At 50.7% G+C, this 22,781-nt stretch overlaps 2 protein-coding genes across 2 annotated transcripts in view; both read left to right on the forward strand.

Annotated features, from left to right (window-relative positions):
* C2 (complement C2) overlaps window positions 1–15,959 on the forward strand; it is a 40,145-nt gene extending 24,186 nt beyond the window's left edge. Inside the window, exons 2-19 of the mRNA XM_004424332.3 lie at window positions 4,085–4,164; window positions 4,313–4,522; window positions 5,137–5,322; window positions 7,192–7,365; window positions 7,447–7,545; window positions 7,722–7,855; window positions 8,975–9,113; window positions 9,956–10,096; window positions 10,769–10,858; window positions 13,536–13,676; window positions 13,801–13,895; window positions 13,991–14,102; window positions 14,219–14,384; window positions 14,494–14,570; window positions 14,707–14,798; window positions 14,998–15,124; window positions 15,291–15,340; window positions 15,490–15,959. Of these exons, the coding sequence (XP_004424389.1) occupies window positions 4,119–4,164; window positions 4,313–4,522; window positions 5,137–5,322; window positions 7,192–7,365; window positions 7,447–7,545; window positions 7,722–7,855; window positions 8,975–9,113; window positions 9,956–10,096; window positions 10,769–10,858; window positions 13,536–13,676; window positions 13,801–13,895; window positions 13,991–14,102; window positions 14,219–14,384; window positions 14,494–14,570; window positions 14,707–14,798; window positions 14,998–15,124; window positions 15,291–15,340; window positions 15,490–15,666 (2,256 nt within the window). The 5' untranslated portion in view covers window positions 4,085–4,118 and the 3' untranslated portion in view covers window positions 15,667–15,959. The remainder of the gene's footprint in view (window positions 1–4,084; window positions 4,165–4,312; window positions 4,523–5,136; window positions 5,323–7,191; window positions 7,366–7,446; window positions 7,546–7,721; window positions 7,856–8,974; window positions 9,114–9,955; window positions 10,097–10,768; window positions 10,859–13,535; window positions 13,677–13,800; window positions 13,896–13,990; window positions 14,103–14,218; window positions 14,385–14,493; window positions 14,571–14,706; window positions 14,799–14,997; window positions 15,125–15,290; window positions 15,341–15,489) is intronic.
* Window positions 15,960–16,402: 443 nt separating this feature from the next.
* On the forward strand, window positions 16,403–22,780 carry CFB (complement factor B). The gene is made up of 18 exons (XM_004424331.3): window positions 16,403–16,540; window positions 16,629–16,862; window positions 17,282–17,467; window positions 17,613–17,786; window positions 18,024–18,125; window positions 18,230–18,366; window positions 18,918–19,056; window positions 19,393–19,524; window positions 19,821–19,922; window positions 20,013–20,150; window positions 20,667–20,764; window positions 20,905–21,022; window positions 21,255–21,408; window positions 21,516–21,592; window positions 21,793–21,905; window positions 22,005–22,137; window positions 22,218–22,267; window positions 22,571–22,780. The coding sequence occupies exons 1-18, from the start codon at window positions 16,477–16,479 to the stop codon at window positions 22,724–22,726; spliced, it is 2,307 nt and encodes a 768-aa protein (XP_004424388.2). The 5' UTR covers window positions 16,403–16,476; the 3' UTR covers window positions 22,727–22,780.
* Window position 22,781: the final 1 nt, after the last annotated feature.

Consider the following 22,781-nt stretch of genomic DNA (forward strand, 5'->3'; position numbering starts at 1 on the left):
GGACTGGGGAGGGGGTTGACCTTAACCTTACTCATGGAGCTCATTGTTTCAACAAAAGCTCCTGGGATCCTTCCTCCGGGGATGTTGAGATAAGCACACAAATAACTAGAAGGCAGTAAATCCCGTGGACAGGTCCTGTAGGAATCTGGAGGAGGATGGGTAGGAATCTGGAGGAGGATGGAGGACGGAGAAAGCTTCCCAGAGGATAAGGGATTTGAAAAGAATGGAGAAGAAGGTGTTACAAGAGAGGGGGTAACAAGAGGCAAGCGCCTAGGGGAGAGAGGGCTTGGGAAGGCGCAATGCTAGTGGGTGGCGGTGGGACTGGGACTGAGGGAAGTTCAGGGAGCTCAGAAGAGCCACCTCAGAGAAGATGTTAGCAAGAGACACTAAAGCATAGGGGCTAAGAGTGTAGACTCAGGAGCCATGCTGCCTGGGTTTGAATCCCAGCTCTGCCTCTGAGTACCTGTGTGCATCAGGGGCAAGTCATTTAACATTTCTGTGCCTCAGTTTCCTTGTCTATAAAGTAGGGGTAATGATAAAACCTGTGTCGTGGCTTGTTGTGAGAATTAAGTGAGTTCCTACATATAAAAGGTTTAGGATAGTGTCTGGCACATAGCAGGTCCTGTCAACATGAAGTCTTCTTCCCCCAGAAGCAGCCCCTGAGACAAGGGTTCAAATGCAAATAGTGCATTTGGGAGCGGGTACCAGGAAACGTGGGCGGAGGGAGTGGGAAAGTGGCATAGGGAAGGAAGACAGCCAATAAAGGATGTGTTATCAAGTGAATTTACCACTGTGGGTGAGTGGAGATGAGGCCTGCTGAGGAGGCCTGGTGTGGTGCAGAACACACATGTCAGAGTTCTGCCATGGTGGGGAGCGGGGGAGCTCTCTGGTGTCTCTTCTTACAATGACATTAGTCCTATTGGATCAGGACCCATCCTTATGACCTCATTTAACCTTAATTACCTCTTTGTAGGCTTTATCATTTCCGAATATAGTCGCATTGCAGGTTAGGGCTTCACATACGAATTTTGGGGGGATGCAATTCAGTCCGTAGCAGTGCCTTTTTTTTTTTTTTGGGTTGATGAAGATTAGCTCTGAGCTAACATCTGTTGCCAATCCCTCTCTTTTTGCTGAGGAAGAATGGCCCCTGGGCTAACATCCATGCCCATCTTCCTGTACTTTATATGGGACGCCCCCACAGCATGGCTTGACAAGCGGTACATCGGTCCACGCCCAGGATCCGAACCTGTGAACCCCGGGCTGCTGAGACAGAGCGTGCGCACTTAACCCGCTGTGCCACTGGGCCGGCCCCCATAGCAGTGCCTTAAAGAGGTGTCTAAAATTCAGTGGCTTAAGTATTCAGTCAGATGAGGATTCATTATACCCTGGTAACAACCGCCAAATCTCAGTTGCCATAGTAGTTTGCAAAATATGACCATAAGGGGCTGGCCCGGTGGCGTAGGGGTTAAGTTTGCACATTCCACTTTGGTGGCGTCTGGGTCAAATCCTGGGTGTGAACCTACTCACCACTCATCAAGCTGTGCTGAGGTGTCACCCATATAGAAGAATTAGAAGGGCCTACAATTAGGATATAAAACTATGTACTGGGGCTTTGGAGAGGAAAAAAAAAAAAAGAGGAAGATTGGCGACAGATGTTAGCTCAGGGCCAATCTTCCTCAAAAAAAAAAAAAGAAAGAAAAGAAAATATGGCCATAAGTCTCTCCTTTTCTGGTGTGCCTTCATGCCTCTTTGCAATTGACTTTGTCACTCTTCCCATCAAGAGGTAAACTTTCCCCCACTCTTAAATCTGGGCTGGCCTTGTGATTTGCTGTGACCAGTAGAACATGGTGGAAATGATGTTATGTGACCACCAAGGACAGGCCTCAAGAGACCTTGCAGCTTATGCTTTGGCTCTCTTGGAATGCTGTCCTGAGACTGCCATGCCATGGGTGGCTAGGGATGACGGACCGTCTGTCCCACTGTTGCCGCTGAACTCAGCCCGCAGCTGACTGCAGATACATGAATGAGCACAGGCAAGACCAGCAGAAGAACCACCTGGCCAACCCACAGAATCATGAGAAAGAATAAATCATCTTCTTAAGCCCCTAAATTTTGGGTGGTATTTTTTTTTCCTGCAGCAGTGGTAATGCAGTGGATTAAAACAACGAAGGTTTAGTTTTTGCTTGTTTTATGTATCTGAGGGTCAGCAGAGCTTCTGCCTTTGGTATCTCCCAGGGATCTAGGCTGATGAGCAGCCATCATCTCAGATGTTGCCATACAGAAGGAAAGAGAGCATGGTGAAGACTGCATTGGCTCATAAAGCCGTATACACGTCATGTATACTCACGTTTCATTGGCCAAAGCAAGTGGATGGGAAAGTTCAGTCCTACTATGTGACTGAAAGGAGATAAAGCGAGCATATTCGTGAACATCTCTAATGCCCACCACCCTTAAGGTAGTTTATTTCTCTTTTGTAACAATCTGAGTAGGTGGGCAGGGCTGGTATTGCAACGCAGTGTCAGGGACTCAGGCTCTTCTGTTTGCTCTGTCATCCCCAGGATATTGCTCTCGAATCACCATCAGATTTATATTCCAGCTCATGGGAAGTGGAGGGCATCCTCCTCTTTTATTTTAGGGGTATAACTTGGAAGTTACACACATCAATTCTACTCATATTGGCCAGAACCACATCACCTGGCCACCAGTTGCAAGGGAAGCTGGGAAATGTAGTCTTTAGCTGGGTGACTGTGTATCCTGCTAAACATCTCTTACTGAAGAAGGAGGGATAACAGATACTGGGTGCGGGGGAGGCACCAGCAGTTCTGCCACAGCAGCAGTTTTGGGACCCCAACACCAAGGGTGTCATGGTCTTCCTGCATTCAGTCAGTCCTGTCCCAGGTGAGCCACACTTTGTGCATGTGTGTTTCTGAGAAGTTATTTGTAAACCACAAGAGTTTTTACAAACTTAAATGATCACTTCAGAGATGTTTCATCTTCTTCTTCTTCTTTTTTTTTTTTGCTGAGGTAGATTCGCCCTGAGCTAACATCTGTTGCCAATCTTCTTCTTTTTGCTTGAGGAACATTTGCCCTGAGCTAACATCTGTGCCAATCTTCCTCTATTTTGTATATGGGTCACCACCACAGCATGGCTACTGACGAGTGCTGTAGGTCTGAGCCCGGAAACTGAACCTGGGCAGCCGAAGTGGAGTGTACCAAACTTAACTGCTAGGCCACAGGGCCAGCCCCTGTTTCATCTTCACTTTTGATTAATCTTATTTATCTCTATTCCACATTGTTTGACAAAGTATTAAAGAGACTTCTGTGCGATGGGAGTCTAACACCCTAGCTTAGACTTTATTTGCTTCCTGCATTTCATACAAATGCAGGTTGTAATTTAAGGGCACATCCCAAACTCTTTGAGTAACCAACACCAAATTTATTTATTTTCTAAGTTGGGAATTATGGGACTTTCCGTAAAAATGTTCTAAACATTTTTTTCAGTCTCCAAAACTAAGTGTTGATTTAATTTTATCCCTAGATTCTCTCTGGGGAAGAGTCGCAGGGAAGAAAAAGATTGTGAATCATGCTCTGTGTCAAGAATTTCTAAGAAAATTAGTTTCAATCCCTTGGAGGTTTATGTTCAAGAAGACAATACTGTCCCAGGCTCTCAGGAAGTAAAATCCACTTGGAAAAATCCAAAAGAAAACTGAAACTTTACTTAAATAAAATGTTTTGTAATGTCTGGGATGGTTTGTGGATTTGTGTGCTTTAGACTATTCATGCAAGAGCATGTGTGCACATGTGTGTATGTGTGTGTGTGTGTGTATATATGTGTGTGGGGGGTGGAGGTTGGGAGCAATACGCAAAGCCCGTGGTGGAGATCAATTCACTCTATGGATATATGGGATTAGGGAGACAAAGCAAAGGTTTCACCCGTCAGCCCAGTCCTCAATCCCTGATTAGTTTTTTCCTAACAAGAGAACACCCCTTTTGCCACTCCCTAGCTCTCCTCTGGCAGCAAATAAAGAGGCTGCTGAGCCAGCTCTGGTTTTCGGGAAGTCAGATGACCTTTTCCCTCTCCCAGCTCTCCACCTCTCCCTGCTCCTAAGGTGGACACCATGGACCCACTGATGGCTCTCCTTTGCCTGCTGCCCCTGTACCCAGGTAGGAGCAAGGGAAGGGGGATGTTGGGGTCCTGTGGGCAAGGCTGGGCCTACCCAGCTTGAGTTCCCACACAGTCTCTTTTGCTTTCCTTTTTCATCCATGTCTTCCTTCTTTTCTCCATTTCTGTGTCTTGTCCCCATGCCTGCAGGCTTGGCAGCCGCTGCTCCCTTCTGCCCTCAGAACGTGAATATCTCCGGTGGTACTTTCACCCTCAGCAATGGCTGGGCCCCTGGGAGTGTCCTCACCTACTCCTGCCCCCTGGGCCGTTATGCATACCCAACAGCAACACGGCTGTGCAAGAGCAATGGACAGTGGCAGACCCCGAGCTCCACCCGGCTGACAAAGGCGATCTGCAAACGTGAGGCTCCCCGCGGGCCTTGCTCAGGGTGCCTCGCCAGCGGCCACCCCAGAACTTCTATTTGGGAGTTGCTCAGGGTGGGGCTTAACCTGACTAGATGGTGTGATAGGGATGGCAAAGCTGAGCTACTCTTCCAGGGGACTTTGCGAAATAGTGGGGAAACGTCACTTGCCCATAGCAAGGCATTGGAGGCAGGCTTTGATGGATAATGTGAGGTACTGAAGCCAGAGATAATTTTTAAAATTCTTAACAATTGACTGCATGGTATGATCGTTCAGAAGGGATGCTGAATGCTCCTGGAGTCCCCTGTTGTGCCATGGGTTACCCTTTTACTTACCCACTCATGGGACATCTGAGGACCCCAGGGGAGGATGGGGTGGCCATGGCCCTCAAGACATTGAGATAAGTGGCTATTTATTGGTCTGTTAGGTCGAATTGTGTGAGATTGCCAACATTCAACCAATTGCCAAAAGCAGCAATTTCGCGTGCATCAACATAGTATTTTGACAACCGGTTGGGTACTCTGATGCATCCAAGCTGAACAACACCCACCTGACACCCAGCCCAGATATTATCCATCCATCCCAAACTCTCATTTCCTTCTCTCCTTCCAGCTGTTCGCTGCCCAGCCCCTGTTTCCTTTGAGAACGGTGTGTACACCCCACGACTGGGGTCCTACCCTGTGGGTGGCAACCTGAGCTTCGAGTGTGAGGATGGCTTCACACTACGGGGTTCCCCTGTGCGGCAGTGTCGGCCCAACGGCATGTGGGATGGGGAGACGGCTGTGTGTGACAATGGTGGTGAGTTCCCTGACCAACGGCTGCATTGGCCTGGGGGCTTCAGGGAACCTTGGAGCCAGATATGTGCCCAGGGAGCTTCTGTGCCTGGTGTTTCCTGTGCCAAAATAATATTCCTGGATTTTTGGTAAATTGAGGTCTACAGATCACACATCACAGGCCTGCAGGGAGCCTGGCCCGAGGCAGTTGGTGCTAAGCTTCAGATCCAACATAAAGTCTCCACATGCTCTGTCCAGCTTTTCCAAATGCCTCAAAGCAAGATTGGTATTCAGGCCCCATGGGCTATTGCAGGGATTATATGCTGAGTGGGAATCGAGTCTTGTGCTTAAGAGCTTTGCCTCTGGAACCAGTTTGGGTTCCAACCCCACTCAGACTTTGACAGCCTTTGGGTGGTTACTTAACCTTGTGATGCCTCGGTTTTCACATCTGTAACACAAGGATAATGAGTGCCAGCTGCATGGGGTTGCCATGTGGATTAAGTGAGCTGACATTAGTGAGCACCTAGAACAGCTCTGGAATCTGATAAGCTACACATACACTTCCGTCACATTTATTACTGCCCCTGAGAATGGTGAGGGGCTCTGCTTGACAGAGTGGGGCTCCCAGGGTTCCCTGAAGCCACATTGCCTGTCGGTTTTTGGGAGCTTCCTGGATCAGAGTTCTGAGCACATAATGCAGAAGACACAGAGTCCACAAGATGGCAGGACCACACCCTCACCCGGAGGCCAGCCGTCCGCTCCCTATTCATGCCCTGGACTCTTTGCCAAATAGCCATTTATTCAAGCATAAATATAATTTATTTGAAAATTATAAGGTAGGTAATTATACGTAGATTATAGGTAGGTAGGTAAAATTAAAGGTAGATAATCTATCTACAAAAGTGGACAAATCTTAAGTATTCAGCTCAGTGAATTTTTACACCTGTGTCCACCCGTGCAATCACCACCCAAGATAGAGAACACGTCCAACATCGCAGGAGGCTCCCTCCCGTTCCCTTCACAGGGTAACCACGCTTCTGACTTCTGTCTCCACAGATTCCTTTAGCCTGTTCTTACACCTCATACAAACGGAATCACATAGAATGTGCTCTTTTTCTCCTGGCTCCCTTTATTCAACATTCCGCCTGTGAGATTTATCCATGTTGTCCAGTGTATCAGCAGTTTGGTATTTTTTGCTGCTGTGTGGTTCCATTATATAAATATATGACAATTTATTTATGCATTCTCCTGTTGATGGGCTTTCAGGTTATTTCCAGTTTGGGGCTATTCTGAGTAAAGCTCTATGAACGTTCTTGTATATGATTTTTGGTCCACATATGCACTTGTTTCTCTTGAGCATAGTGTCTAAGAGTGGAATTATTGGGTCACAAGTGGGCATATGTTTAGTTTTAGTAGGGGCTGGCAAACAGTTTCACTGACTGACACTCTAGCAATGTCATAGAGCTCCGGTTTTCCCACAGCCTCTCTAACACTTGGAAATACCCCTCTTTTTAGTTTTTGCCATTCTGGTGGTGTGTCGTGATGACTCATTGTGGTTTATGAAGTGCATAAATTCTCTGTGGAGATGTACGGCTCCTCAGGCAGCATCTTCCCTGGGGCTCTGGGATGGATGCAGACGGAGTCCCTTGGTTGAGATTGGGATGTGTTAGTTGGCAACTGAGGCCACTGGGTTCTAAACATTTTGCCCTACTTCAGGTTTTCCATCCACACCTCAGGGAAGCACAGTTGTGGTATCTCCCAAGGTAGAGGCCAAGGGGCCCCCAAAGACTCTGAGGGTCTGGAGAGGAGGAAGAGCCTGGAGGGACAGGGTGGTTGAACAGAGCCTGAGGAGGTGAGTCCCTGCTCATCTCTGTCTTCCTTTGTTCACTCGCAGCCAATTACTGCCCTAACCCGGGCATTTCCGTGGGTGTGGTACGGACAGGGTCCCGCTTTGGCCTTGGGGACAAGGTCAGATATCGCTGCTCATCGAATCTGGTGCTGACAGGGTCTTCGGAGCGGGAATGCCTGGACAATGGGGTTTGGAGTGGGACAGAGCCCATCTGCCGCCGTGAGTAGCCACCCTGACCCTCCCAAGACTCCTGGGCACCCCCACCCTGGCCCTGGCTGACCCTGGTGGCTCTTCCCCCAGAGCCCTACTCTTATGACTTTCCCGAGGATGTGGCCCCCGCCCTGGGCACCTCCTTGTCCCACCTGCTGGGAGCTACCAATCCCACCCAGAAGAAGAATGGTGAGTGCTTGAGGTGGGGGCAGCAGTGTGCTGGTCCTGGGCCGGAGCAGGGGAATCTCAAGTGGGCTCAATGGGGCTGAGCTGACTGGAGGGGAGGCAAGGAGGCCTGACTCCCCCTGGCAAGCAAGCAGGTAGAAGGTGGAGATCTGAATCTTCCCCTTCCACATTTCTCCCAGAAATTGTGGGCCGCAAGATCCAAATCCAGCGCTCAGGTCACCTGAACCTCTACCTGCTCCTGGATGCCTCTCAGAGTGTGTTGGAAAAAGACTTTGCCATCTTCAAGGACAGCGCCACCCTCATGGTGGACAGGGTCAGAAAATAGGAGCCTGCGTCAAAGGAGGCCTTGCTGCGCCCACTGTCTCTCTTTGTCTCCTTCTTTTCCTCAGAATCCCACTGACAGCCCACCTTGTCCAAGAAGTCTTCCCAGATTACATGCATGCCATGCAGGAGTCATGGATTGAATTTATAGGATCATATTTTTCATTCCACAAACACTGCTGGGGCGCCTACTCCATGTCAGACATTGTACTGGGTGCTGGGTGCTGGGGAACACCAAAGATGAACATAACTGAGATTCTACTTTCCAGGAACTCATCTTCTAGAACAGTGGTCTCCACAGAGGGGTACACAAAATAATCCACTGGGGTATGACAGAAAAATACTGGCATCCTTGTTGCATAATTTAAATTTAAATTAAACTAATAACAATATTTAATAATTTCCTTTAAAATTTTCAGTAATTTTTATATGTTTAAAAATGTGTGTAATATATTTGAATAGTGATACACTTTATAAATATGAGTACACTTCATAAATGGATATACCTAATATTGGGGTATGTACTCAAAATGGTTTTACTGACAGACTAAACCAACAGAAGAGTTTGGAAGCCACTGGTTTAGATTCCTTGTCAATGCTTTGCTTGGTAATTATGCTTTTCACAATAGTTTATTTAGATATATGTTTTTCTTCCCAGCTACATTTTAAAGAAGAAAGTTTTTGGGCTGCTTAGGGCCTCTCTTAGGACTTAATGTTACATAACTCACTAAGCTGTGACGTTGCAAAGGACGACAGTTCGAGAAGTGACTCAGAGTTGTGCAGACAGGTTCAAATTCTACCTCCACCTCTTGCCAGTGGTGTGATCTGGGGCAAGGTAACAAGCCTCTATTTCCTCATCTATAAAATGGGGACCATCAGGCTCCCCTCAGAGTTGATGTGAGGAGTAAATGAGGAGGAAACCTGTCAAAGAGAACGTCAGTTTCCTGGCTTCTTCCCAGCAGCAGTTTCCTAGTGAGTGTCTACCCGTGGACTTTGCCTCTGTCAGTCTTGGCCAGGCTCTCCGCCTCCTCCAGCGCCCTTTGCTTGCTCTCTTACCATCTTCTCTTCGGTTTCGGGGCCCCTCAGGCTCCCTTTCACTTGCCCTTCACAGATCTTCAGCTTTGAGATCAATGTTAGTGTCGCCATCATCACCTTTGCATCAAAGCCCCGAATCGTCATGTCTGTCCTGAACCACAACTCCCGGGATGTGACAGAAGTGATCAACAGTCTGGAAAACATCCACCATAAAGGTATGGGTGTCATCAAATGAAGGTGATGGGAGAGGGAGCGGATGAGCTCTCGGTGCCTGCAGACAGATTCTGGACAAGCCAGGGAGAGAGCAAGGCCTCTTGGTGGTATTCAAGTCTCAGGGCTCTGGGGCTCTGGCTCCTCAGGTGGGGGCATCTTCCGAGTCTAGTTTCATCATGGGGAAGTCCCAGCTCCCACCAACTCCTGGCTTAGTCTAATGTGCTCCGTGTCCAAATGCATCGTGCAGGTCTTCGGCTCCTTCCTGATGCCAGAACCACATGATCTGGTTTTCGTGGCTCAACACTGTAGTCTCCCCATGTCTTTTTTTTTTTTTTTAAAGATTTATTTATTTATTTTCCCCCCAAAGCCCCAGTAGATAGTTGTATGTCATAGCTGCACATTCTTCTAGTTGCTGTATGTGGGACGCGGCCTCAGCATGGCTGGAGAAGCGGTGCGTCGGTGCGCGCCCGGGATCCGAACCCGGGCCGCCAGCAGCGGAGCGCACGCTCTTAACCGCTAAGCCACAGGGCCGGCCCTCCCCATGTCTTATAAAACTAGCTGGGTGGTAGGTAGCAGATGGCTAACCCAAGTTCTTTGGAAACCTCATCTTTGAATCTTGGGACTTTAGAGTGGCCTTGGATTGCGGTTATGCAATGAACATTTCTAAGGGAAATGGCTTTTAATGTTTGAACAGGCAGTGATGCCAAATCTCTATCTGGACATCAAAGGTCTGAGTTTGTCAAACTAGTTGATAAATGCATTTCCAATGGTTGGGGGAATAAAATGATTCCCTTCTCCTAGGTGGGAAGTTTCTAAGAGGGTCTTTCCTCTTTGCATATTCCAGACCATGAAAATGGAACTGGGACCAACATCTACGAGGCCCTAAATAGTGTCTACCTCATGATGAATAACCAAATGCAACGCCTTGGTATGAACACGGTAGCCTGGCAGGAAATCCGACACGCCATCATTCTTCTGACAGATGGTGGGTATCGTCGTCTCTGTGACTGAGTCTGGCACAGTGGAAGGAGCACCAATACAGGGTCAGAAGACCTACATTCTGGTTCTCCCTCTGTCATTTTGGGCCTCAGTTTCTTATTTATAAAGTAGAAATAGTGTTGATGATGCTGAAGGTAATGACAACCACAACAACAATGCTAATGATAGCTTCCCTCCTTTCCTTACACAATTTTTATGGAGAGCAATTTAAGTAGTTTGTGTAAAAGTGCTTTGTGATTATAAATGTTAGTTATTGTTGCTACCTGGGAGGTCACCTAGATGGAGATGCATAGCTCCGGAGCAGAGACGTCAGGTGCGTGGATGGAAGGGCGGCCTGTGCGGTGGACCTGGGCTCTGTCATTTCTCTCTTGATTTTGGCCAAATTACATAGCCCCTCCATAACTCAGCTTTCTTGTCTATAAAATGAGGATACCCACACTGCCTCAGATTTCATGAGAATTAAATGAGATAAAGTATATGAACCTCCTAGCCCCGTGCCTGGAATGTAGAGAATTTCAGTAAATAACGTATCTTGAAACTCTTATGGTAAGTGTAAGTGTTGAGGTTCCCAGGATGAATGCCTCCCCACTCCTCCAGAGCTGTGGGGAATCCTGATATATCCACCAAGAAGGACAAATCTTTTCCTTCCCTGTTCTAGGAAAGTCCAACATGGGGGGTTCTCCTAAGCTGGCTGTGGACAATATCAATGAGATCTTGAACATCAAGCAGAAGAGGAACGACTATCTAGGTGAGCCTCTGCCCTTGCCCCCCACCTGTGCTGTCCCTGCAGGGGACACGAGCCCTGAAGGCAGGGGTTCCAGCATCTTGGCTTTATTTCTAGTGAGACCTCAGGCTGCGTCGTTCTATATAAAGGCAGCCAAGTGTCACGTTGAAGAGTCTGGAGTCAAACTGCCCATGGTTTCAACCTTGGTTTCATCTTCAATCGGCTGTGGCCGTGGGCAGCTTCTTCATTTGTAAGAGGGGGAGAGTGTTAGGATCTGCCTCACAGGTCGAGATGCTCAGACATTGCCTGGCTTAGAGAAACACAGTGTATGTTAGCGGCCACCATCATCACCATGGTCATCGTTATCCACCATCTTATATTCCACAAACCTCTCTGGGGAAAAAAAGGCCTGGCTTCCTTGTAGGGACTGGCCCTGGCATTTCCTCTTTTAGCAGTACAGGTAACTAAGTAAGGCTTTGGCACTTGCACCTCTAACAGAACAATTCCTCAGGTTCAGACTAAACACAAATTGTGCTGATCTTTGACCAGAAAAGAATTTTGGAGAGAAGTGCTTCAGATAAGAGGGGGCGGTTGGTTTGTGTGTTTATTATTTTGAGGAAGATTGGCCCCGCGCTACCATCTGTTGCCAATCTTCCTCTTTTTTCCTTTTTCTCCCCAAAGCTCCAGTACATAGTTGTGTAGCATAGTTGTAGAGTTGTAGCTCTTCTATGTGAGATGCCGCCTCAGCATGGCTTGATGAGTGGTGAGTAGGTCCATGCCCAGGATCCGAACCGGCGAACACTGGGCCGCCAAAGCGGAACGCGCGAACTTAACCTCTGTGCCACCGGGCTGGGGGGGCAGTTGGTTTCAAGCCCTAAGTTTCACTTTGCGCTGGGTCTTCACTGTTCTGTTCATGCTGCCCCATCCCACCTCCCCCTCAGGGGTGAGCAGATTCCTCTTTAAAACTCTGGCCTAAGGAAGGCAAAACCCTAACTCCTTAGCATCACTAGGCCGGGGTGAAATGCTGAAAAACACTTTATTGAAAAGAAGCAGGAACTAAAGAGAAAGAGTCAAAGAGAACACGTGGGGCAGGGTATTTGTCCAGCTCCCACCGAATTGCTTCGGCCTCGGCCAGTGCTAGATTGCTTCCTGAGGGAAGGCTTCTCTCTCAGTCTATCTGAGCACCTCGCTCCTTACACACAACATAGCGTCCTCTGGAAGCAAAAAAAGGGCCATGAGGGGTGCCAAGAGTGGGAGAAGACTGGACTCCATGGGCACCCCAGGCACCCACGCTAGCTCAGAGGCTGGGCACAGACGGTTGTGTGGGCCCAGGTTCTCCAGTGGGAAGAGATGGCTCCAGACCCCTCCCCCAGAGCCTACATTTTTACAGAGGAAGACCAGATCCGAAGTTCTGCCTCCATGCTACATTCATGAGTTCTTTTTATTCATTTATTCATTTAAAGTACTTACTGTGGGCCGGCCCAGTGGTGTAGTGGGTAAGTCTGGTGCACTCTGATTCAGCAGCCCAGGTTCGCAGGTTCAGATCCCTGACGCAGACCTACACCACTCATCAGGCCATGCTTGGTGGCAACCCACATACAAAATAGAGGGGGATTGGCACGGATGTTAGCTGAGGGACAACCTTCCTCAAGCAAAAAAAAGGAAGATTGGCAACAAGAGTTAGCTCAGGGCCAATCTTCTTCATAAATAAATAAGTAAGTAAGTAAGTAAGTAAGTGCCTGGCCCAGGAAGGACACCGTTCTAAGGATACAACTGTGAATAGAAGAGACAAAAATACCTCCTTGCATAGTGATGTCATTCTGGAGGGGGCAACGTATTATTTCCTAGGGCTGCTGCAACAAGTTATACAAACATGGGTGGCTTAAAGCAACAGAAATTTGTTTTCTCACGTTCAGGAGGCCAGAAGTCCAAAATCAAGGTATCAGCATGGCCATGCTCCCTCTGGAGGCTCTAGGGAAGAATCCTTCCTTCACATCACCTTCTTCACTGAGTATATCTCTGTGTCGTCACATGGTCTCTCTGTGTGTCTGTGTCCGATTCCCTTCTACTTATAAGGACACCAAGCATCAGATTAGGGTCCACCCTAATCCAGTATGACCTCGTCTTAACTTTATTACATCTGAAAAGACCCTATTTCCAAATAAGGTCACATTCACAGGTACCAGGTGTTAGCACTTGAACATATCCTTTTGGGGGACACATTTTATAGGCATTAAACAAGATAAATAAGGAAACCATATGGCACAGTAGACAGTGACACGTGCTAAGGTATAAAATGAAGCAGGGAGGGAATGGAAGTGTCTGGGGCACTGCAGTTTTAGACAAGGAGGCAAGGGAAGGCCTTGCTGAGATGGTGACACTTGAGTCAAGACTTAAAAAGGTAAGAAAGTGAGCCATGTGGGAAGTCGGAGGGAAGAGTGAACCAGGCAGAGGTGCAGCTCATGCAAAGGGCCTGAGGTGGGAATGTGCCTGCAAATTTGAGGAACTTCAAGGAGGCTATGTGACTGGAAGAGAGTGAAGGGCAAGAAGTGGTAGGAAATGAGATCAGATAGGTAGCAGGGGGTGGGGGTCCAGTTCATGTAGGGCTCTGTAGGACACAAAGTGTTCCGACTTACAGTCTCCTGTTTCATGGGGTAGCCTGTCAGCCCTGAGATTCTGGTGATTTCCCTCTCTCCATCAGACATCTATGCCATTGGGGTGGGCAACCTGGATGTGGACTGGAGAGAATTGAACGAGCTGGGGTCCAAGAAGGATGGTGAGAGGCATGCGTTCATTCTGCAGGATGCAGAGGCTCTGAGCCAGGTCTTTGAGCACATGCTGGGTGAGTGAGCTTTGCCCTCTCTGGAATGGGGTGGGCAGTGAGGAGCAGCCAGGGGTCCAGGTTGGGAACCTGCTCACAGTGTTCCTCACCTGCCTCCTTCTGCATCTGCTCCTCACACCCACAGATGTCTCTCGGCTCACAGACACTATCTGTGGGGTGGGGAACATGTCAGCCAATGCTTCCGCCCAGGAGAGGACACCCTGGCATGTCACTATTAAGGTATGAGGAAGCAGGGATGGGGCTTGGATCCAGAGGTGAAAGCAGCCTTGGGCCAGAGACACAGCAGTCCCTGAAGATTACCTGTCCCCCTGCAGCCCAAGAGCCAGGAGACCTGCCGGGGGGCCCTCATCTCTGACCAGTGGGTCCTGACAGCTGCTCACTGCTTCCGCCAAGCTGAGGACCATACTCTGTGGAGGGTCAATGTGGGTAAGACAGGGCCCGCACCAGGTTCCTGACTCCATGGCCAGAGCTCCCACCCTTGTCCCTAGCATCTGGCCTCTTCAGGAACCCTGGCCCAGCCTAATCCGCCATATTGTTCCCAGGGGATCCCAACTCCCAGTGGGGCAAAGACTTCGAGATTGAGAAGGCAGTGATCTCCTCGGGGTTCGATGTCTATGCCAAGAAGAATCAGGGAATTCCAGAGTTCTATGGGGATGACATCGCCCTGCTGAAGCTGGCCAAGAAAGTGGAGATGTCCACTCATGCCAGGTGCTGGAGTCTGGGATGGGAGGGCGCCCTCCAGGGGAGAGTGCTCTGCGGAGCTCCGGAAGAGGGGTCACTGAAGACAGGCCTGTGTGACCCTTGCCCTTCTTTCCAGGCCCATCTGCCTTCCCTGCACAGTGGGGGCCAACCTGGCTCTCCGGAGACCGCCAGGCAGCAGCTGCCAAACCCACGGTGAGTGCTGGGGCTTCGGGTGCATGAGGAGCTGGGACCTCGACTTGGGGGTGATGACATGGGCTGTGCTGCCATCCCCAAGTCTAGAGTCTGGATAAAGGGACCAGCACCACATCCCCTTCTCTTTGACTTGCAGAGCTTGAACTTCTGAACCAACAGAGCATTCCTGCTCATTTTGTGGCCTTGAATGGGAGCAGACTGAACATTAACCTTAAGACAGGGACAGAGGTGAGGGTCTCAGGTCCGGGATGCGGTGGGGGATGGGATTCCCCTGTGGCAGTTCCCAGAACATCTCTCTTCCTCTTCTAGCTCTGGCTGTGTTCTCCACGTCACCCCGAGTCGCCCCTCCTCCCAGGCCTAGCTGCACACCAGGTATCCCCTGGGCTTTCTCATTCCATCCTTCTCTCCTGTTCCACCCCTACTGCAGTGGGCAAACTGTATCAAGGTCGTCTCCCAAGACAAGACCACATTCCCCAACCTGACAGATGTTGGAGAGGTGGTGACAGACCAGTTCCTATGCAGTGGGACCGAGAAGGATGACAATCCCTGCAAGGGTGAGCCCCTCTCACCCACACCCCATCCCAGAGCCTGGATTCTTGAGGGGATGGCTATCCATGTCCCATGGCCAGCATGCACACCAGGACACCGGTGCACTGCCTGGATGACAGGGGAGCAGGGCGAGAGTCAGGATGACAGTCTTTTGTCTCTCCTTTCTGGCAGGAGAATCTGGGGGAGCAGTTTTCCTCGAGCGGAGATTCAGGTTTTTTCAGGTGAGGCGAGAAGGGAGAAGCTCGCAAGATGGGGGTTACAGGATTTTGGCCTTGTAGAGGGATGAGGGAGGACTTTGAAGGAACCAGGGAGGTTAGGGCTTGGAGCTGGGGCTGTGGCAGCCTCCCACCCCATTCTCTCTTTCTTCCAGGTGGGCCTGGTGAGCTGGGGTCTCTACAACCCCTGCGGCAGCACCGATAAAAAAGCCCGCAAAAGGGCCCCCCCTGGCAGGGTCCCACCGCCAAGAGATTTCCACATCAATCTCTTCCGCCTGCAGCCCTGGCTCAGGCAGCACCTGGAAGGCGTACTGAACTTTTTGCCCCTCTAATCATGGCCACGACCCTTTTGCGGTCCTGCCAGCATCTGCCATCTCTCCCATCTCCTACCTCTGAACTTCCACCCTCAGACCCCATGCCCTATTCTCACTCCCAACTCTGAGTAAACCCCAGCCTCCAGGATCCCGAAGCAGCATATTTGAGCTGGGGAATCCCCAGGGCTCCTGCCAGTGCCCATCCCACCCTCTGCTTTACTTGGCTCACTCTCCTTTCACTTTCACATGGAATTTCCCGGTTATGAAATTAATAAAAATCAGTGATTTCCACATCTGTCCGTGCCTCTGCCTGGGGGCTGCCTTCAGGGGAGGGGAAGGCCGGAATGATTCCAGGAACTGCAGGAAGGCAGGTCAGAGACCCTGCTGGACAAACAGTGGCTGGACTCTGCTCCATAACCGAGTCAACAGAGGAGCGAGCTGGGGCCTTATTTCTGGTCACTAAGAGGGCGGTCTGGGCTTATTGGGGAGGAACTGGGGCTGAGAGAAGGTGTTGAAGGGGAGAGTCCCGGACCCTGGGCAGCAAAGGGTGGGGCTTGTGCAGTTTCTATTTCCTTGACTGGTGGCTCAGTGGGGGCCCTCCCGCTTGGACATTCCGGAAAGTGATGTGGGTAGGGCGGGTGGGGTGAGCTGCAGGTGCCAGAATACAGATTGCATAAAAGGCTAGAGGTTGTGGGGGGCAGGGGAAGGGAGTGCAAGCAGGCCTGGGTGTGGAGTTTCAGCTTGGACACTGAGCCAAGCAGACACGCAGTGCAAGCGGGATAGGCCATCCTGCCCCCAGTCCCAGCTTCTCTCCTGCCTTCCATCGCCATGGGGAGCAATCTCAGCCCCCAATTCTGCTTGGTACCCTTGGTCCTGGGCCTCTTGTTTGGAGGTAAGTGAGAGTCACTGTCCCCCTCCTTCTGCCCCTGGCATCCCTCCTTGGCCTTGTGAGGCTAGGTTTCATCAGCCTTTTTCTTTAGATGTGAGCACGACACCATTGCCTGTGGCCGAACCCCAAGACTCCTGCTCTCTGGAGGGAGTAGAGATCAAAGGCGGCTCCTTCCGGCTTCTCAAGGAGGGCCAGGCACTGGAGTACGTGTGTCCCGCTGGCTTCTACCCGTACCCTATGCAAACTCGCACCTGCAGATCCACGGGCTCCTGGAGCACCCTGAAGACCCAAGACCAAAAGATTGTCAAGAAGGCAGAATGCAGAGGTTGGAGGGTGGTGAGGGTGGGCATGGGCCAGCAGAGGGACAGAGCAGGTGGCAGCCATACAAGGATGAGATTAGAGTTGCATTGAGACCAGGCAGGCAGACAAATTGGGCTGAGCAAGAGTAGGAGCTGTCTAGGGCTGGAGGTGGGAAGGAGGAAGGAGGAAAGGAGCTAACTTTTACTAAGCATTCGCCCTGTGCCAGGCAGCCCTGGCAGTTAATGGAACACTCAGAAATGGGGAGAGAGGAGCAATGGGACTCCCCATGGGTTGAGGGACTCTCCAAGGGTTGAGGGTAGACTCTGCTCCTGTGGGACCAAGAAGACAGTGTTTCTCACTGACACGGTCCCTGAGACCAGCAGAGATACCCTAAAGGGCAGCCCTTCCCTCTCAGTAACTTCTACTTGTCCCCCTCCCCCAAAGCAATTCGCTGCCCAAGACCACAGGACTTTGAGAATGGGGAGTACTGGCCCCGGGCCCCCTACTACAATTTGAGTGATGAGATCTCCTTCCGCTGCTATGATGGTTACGTTCTCCGGGGCTCTGCCAATCGCACCTGCCAAGAGACTGGTCGGTGGGATGGGCAAACGGCCATCTGCGATGATGGAGGTGAGAAGCATCCCATCCCCCAACAACACTACCCTCTCCATGACCGCGCTCCAGCCTGAGGAACAGGCACCATAGCTCTTGTGCTCTACTTTGCCCTCTGGGCCTCAGGCTTTGGTGCTCATCTTCATGTCTCATGCCTCTGCAGCGGCGTACTGCCCCAACCCAGGCATCCCCCTTGGCACAAGGAAGGTGGGCAGCCAGTACCGCCTCGAAGACAGTGTCACCTACTACTGCAGCCGGGGGCTCACCCTGCGTGGCTCCCAGAGGCGAACATGCCAGGAAGGTGGCTCTTGGAGTGGAACGGAGCCTTCCTGCCAAGGTGACCCTTGACCTGTGCCCTCAGGTCAGAACCTGCTCTCCCATCCTCAGGTTCCCACACCAGGGCAGTGTCTTCTCCCCCTACCACAACTCAGCTCTTTCCTCACTTCTAAACCTCCCTGTAGAACTTCCTCACTTCTGAGCCCTTCCCACCCTGGAAACCCAGCATCCTCTGTCTCTCTGGTCACTGTATCCCCGACGTTCCCAGATATTTGACCTGATTTCTGACCTCTCCCAGACTCCTTTATGTACGACACCCCTGCAGAGGTGGCCGAAGCCTTCCTGTCTTCCCTGACAGAGACCATAGAAGGAGTCGATGCCGAGGATGGGCACAGCCCAGGTTTGAAGGCAGAGAGGGGAGGCAGGGCAGGGAATTGGAGGAGGATGGAGAAGGGGCAGGAGGACTATGCATGCTGGAGCCTGAGTCTCTCTGGTGGCACCCAGGGGAACAACAGAAGAGGAAGATTGTCCTGGACCCCTCAGGCTCCATGAACATCTACATGGTGCTGGATGGATCAGACAGCGTTGGGGCCCACAACTTCACAGGGGCCAAGAATTGTCTCAGAGACTTCATTGAGAAGGTGGAACCCCTGCCCTTTGGATGTGGGGACCCTGAATGGACCTTATTGCCCTACCAGGACTAGCTCCCTTGTGCTCCCAAGCCCCTCTGATGAAAATCTCCAGGTCCTATTCTGTCCTGCTCTTTTACTTGAAGCAGTTTCTTGACCTTTAACCCACACTCCTCCATGAACCTTAAGGTAACCAGTCAGCCCTTCAGTCTTTTTTGTGTGTGTGTGTGTAAGGAAGATCAGCCCTGAGCTAACATCCATGCCAATCCTTCTCTTTTTTCTGAGGAAGACTGGCCCTGAGCTAACATCTGTGCCTATCTTCCTCCACTTTATATGGGACACCGCCACAGCATGGCCTGACAAGCGGTGCGTCAGTGCAAGCCCGGGATCCGAACCTGGGCCGCCAGCAACGGAACGCACGCACCTAACCGCTATGCCACAGGGCCAGCACCAGCCCTTCAGTCTCTTACTATGACCATCCCTGTCCCAGCAAAGCTGCTGAATTCTCCCAAATATAGTATTCTACTCTCAATGCCATGACTCCTTGCTCCTCTCACCCACAGGTGGCAAGTTATGGGGTGAAGCCAAAATATGGTTTAGTGACATATGCCACAGTCCCCAAGATTTTGATCAGAGTGTCCGAAGACAAGAGCAGCGATGCAGACTGGGTCACAGAGAAGCTCAATGAAATCAGCTATGAAGGTCAGAGGTCAGGGAAGGGAATGGTGGGAGGTTCACTTTGGGGTCAGAGAGGCCAGAAGGTTCAGGGGTGTTGTGGGAAGCAGGTAGTGAGACCACGTGTGCGGGCAGGGAGGACCACTTTGAAGTCCGTGGTTGGACAGCAGGGTCACGGGAGAATGGCAGTTAGTGGGAACCCGTTGGGGCAGAGAGGGTCACTTTGTGGTCAAAGGGAAGTCAGTGGAGTGATGATCAACTTAAAAAGTTGAAAGATGTAGGATCTCAGTTGCTGATAGGCCTCTGGGGTTCTGGGATGGCTTGAAAGACTGGGTGAGGTGATGATCTTTTCCCTTTCCACAGATCACAAATTAAAGGCAGGAACTAACACCAAGAGGGCCCTCCAGGCAGTGTACAGCATGATGAGCTGGGAAGGGAATGTCCCCCCTGAAGGCTGGAACCGCACCCGCCATGTCATCATCCTCATGACTGATGGTCAGAAGGGACCTGTCTCCTGCCCTAAACTCCCCACCCTCTCCTACCAATGTCTGGCCCATAAGTCCACATGTAACACTAGATTCACAGTTGAGGCCCCGAGCGCTGCTTAGGGCCCCAACTGTGTTGATCTTTCCTGTGACCCTTTTTAAGGAGGGACCCTTTTCCTTAGAGCTGTGATCTGTCACTACCATCCCCATACCCAGCCATGTGTGTCACTACTTCTAGCCAATTTATCTTCCTTGACCCTCTTCCTTTGTTGCTTCCCACCTTCATGGTCCCTATCTCTTCCGCAGGCTTGCATAACATGGGCGGTGACCCAGTCACTGTCGTTCATGAGATCCGGGACTTGCTGGACATTGGTAGGGATCGCAAAAACCCAAGGGAGGATTATCTGGGTGAGTTTTATCGTCCAGGGCCCAGCATCCTGCTTTCTCAGCTCCTGCCTCCCAGGGCCTAGGCCCTCACTCTCCCCTTTTCTCCCTCAGACATCTATGTGTTTGGGGTTGGGCCTCTGGTGAACCAAGAGAACATCAATGCTTTGGCTTCCAAGAAGGATAAAGAGCAACACGTGTTCAAAGTCAAGGACATGGAAAACCTGGAGGATGTTTTCTTTCAAATGCTTGGTAGGAAGATATCAGAAGGATATAGGAGATGGTCAGGAAACTCAGCTCTCCCCAAGTCCCACAAAGTCACTCATTCTTTCTCTCTCCCTGAAGCCCCGGCAGTCTGGAAGGCCTTTCTCATTCCTCTTCTCTATCTATCTCAGTGTCACTATTCTTGTTTTCTGGCACTGCCCACTTCCTTAGAATCAAAGAGCTCTGAACGACATCAGGGATCTTTCTCAAGTCCCTCATTTTACGGATGTGGAAATTGAGGCCAATAGAGGTAGAGAGACAGCGAGCTAGCAAGCGTTGGACCTGAAAACAGCCATCTTAGAAACTCCAATCTTAGTCCTGAGTTCTTTTCACTATACCACAGGGGTTCTTTGCCCTTAATACAAGGAACCAAATGCCCCTGCCTTTCCTTTCCTCCTTATGGACCTCTGCTGCCCACAGACACGTAGGCATCCCTCCCCAAAAGGCTGCTGCCATTTGGAAATGAAGTGTCCCAGCTTTCAGCACATTCTCCTCCCTTGGCAGATGAAACCCGGACTCTGGGTCTCTGTGGCATGGTTTGGGAGCACAAGAAAGGTACTGATTACCACAAGCAACCGTGGCAGGCCAAGATCTCAGTCACTGTAAGCATAGCATCCTGGTGGCGGGGATTTGTGGGAGGTGAGGTCAGGGTGAAATGGGGGCAAAGGAAGGGCAAAATGTTCATACTAGATGGTCGTGGTCACGAAAGCTGAGCTTTCCCCCTCTGCTGTTCTGTTCCCAGCGCCCTTCAAAGGGACACGAGAACTGTATGGGGGCTGTGGTGTCTGAGTACTTTGTGCTGACAGCGGCACACTGTTTCATGGTGGATGACCAGATACACTCAATCAAGGTCAGCGTGGGTAAGGATGCAACCAATCAACCCTGAGAGCTCCAGCCATGCCCTCTGGGCAACACCTCCCACTTTCTCAAGATCGCACACTCCACCTGTCCTCAACGCAGCCCCCTCCTTTGCACACTGGAACAGTTAGGAATGGGGAAGACTTGGAGTTAGGGATGACACGGGGCCAGAGGCAGGAGGCTGGCCACAGAGAAGTGGGTAATCTAGAGGTGCCCACTCTCCTCCCACCTCAGGAGGGAACAAGCAGGACTTGGAAATAGAAGAGGTCCTATTTCACCCCAACTACAACATCAATGGGAAAAAAGCAGAAGGAATTCCTGAATTTTATGACTATGATGTGGCTCTGATCAAGCTCAAGAAGAAGCTAAAGTATGGCGAGACTGTCAGGTGAGACATCTGGACCCGTAAGGAGAAAAGGCTGGGAAGGCGGGGCTGGAGGATTGGGGCAGGCCCAGAGCTTACCATCCCTGAGTTTCCCCATTTCTCCTTACCAGGCCCATCTGTCTCCCCTGCACCGAGGGAACAAATCAAGCTTTGAGACTTCCACGGACAACCACTTGCCAACAGCAGAGTAAGACCCACTCAGGGAGAGTAGCACAAGGGTGAGATTCTGAGACAAGTGGGGCATGACAGGGAGCTGCAGGAGGAGCAGACAAACCCTACCCAGTCCCCAGCTCGCAGAAAGGGGTTGAGGGAGTTTGCTGAGTAACAAAGGCAACGGAGAGACTGCGGGGAGAGTGCTGACATGATCCAGTCTGTCCATTTGTTCAGTGCAAGAACTGCTCCCTGCAAAGGATATCAAAGCTCTGTTTGTGTCTGAGTTGTCCAAGGATGGGAAGAAGGTACTGGTTCGGAAGGAGGTCTACATCAAGAATGGGGAAAAGGTGAGGAACGTGGGATCCTAAACAGGTCCTCTAGGCCCCCATTCCTCAGAAGCCAACTTTGTTCATCACTCTTCTCCACGCTTCCCACCTCGCCTACAGAAAGCCAGCTGTGAGAAAGATGCTCAATATGCCCCAGGCTATGACAAAGTCAAGGACATCTCTGAGGTGGTCACCCCCAGGTTCCTTTGCACTGGAGGGGTGAGTCCCTACGCTGACCCCAACACTTGCAAAGGTGAGAAAAGCCTCTTTGGTTGTGCTGCAAGTTCCTGAGGCCCAAGAGTCTTTTCCCCTACAGCTTTTCCTCCCCTGTAGGTGACTCTGGTGGCCCCCTGATTATTCACAAGAGGAGTCGCTTCATTCAAGTGAGTTTCCCCCTTTCTATCTGTGAGGAGATGCCAATTGGTCAACATGGGCTCCAAAGCAGGGAAGCTCAATGCATGTGGCTGGAAAAGGGAGGGCAGAACTTCCCTCACCTTAGGACTATTTCTTGAACTGGTTGGCTTAGGGCCATGTGTCTGGCCTGTGTGCTAGAGAGGACAGGACTGAGCTGGGTTCCTAGTCTAATTCTTCTAGGTCAGCTCAGATGCAACCGGGAGTAGCTGTACTTCCTGGGAGTAAGAAGGAATTCTACCAAATGATCCATGGTATCCCCTTGCCCTCTCCAGGTTGGCGTGATCAGCTGGGGTGTAGTGGATGTCTGCAAAGACCAGAGGCGGCAGCAGCAGGTACCCGCTCACGCCCGAGACTTTCATGTCAACCTCTTCCAAGTGCTGCCCTGGCTCAAGCAGAAACTCAAAGACGAGGATCTGGGTTTTCTATAAGGGGTTTCCTGCTGGCAAGGGGCATGAGACCAAATTAAAACAGCTGCGACAATAC

Source organism: Ceratotherium simum, chromosome 13 (genome assembly GCF_057802395.1).
Source record: "Ceratotherium simum simum isolate JZ-2026a chromosome 13, ASM5780239v1, whole genome shotgun sequence".
Taxonomy (NCBI): domain Eukaryota; kingdom Metazoa; phylum Chordata; class Mammalia; order Perissodactyla; family Rhinocerotidae; genus Ceratotherium; species Ceratotherium simum.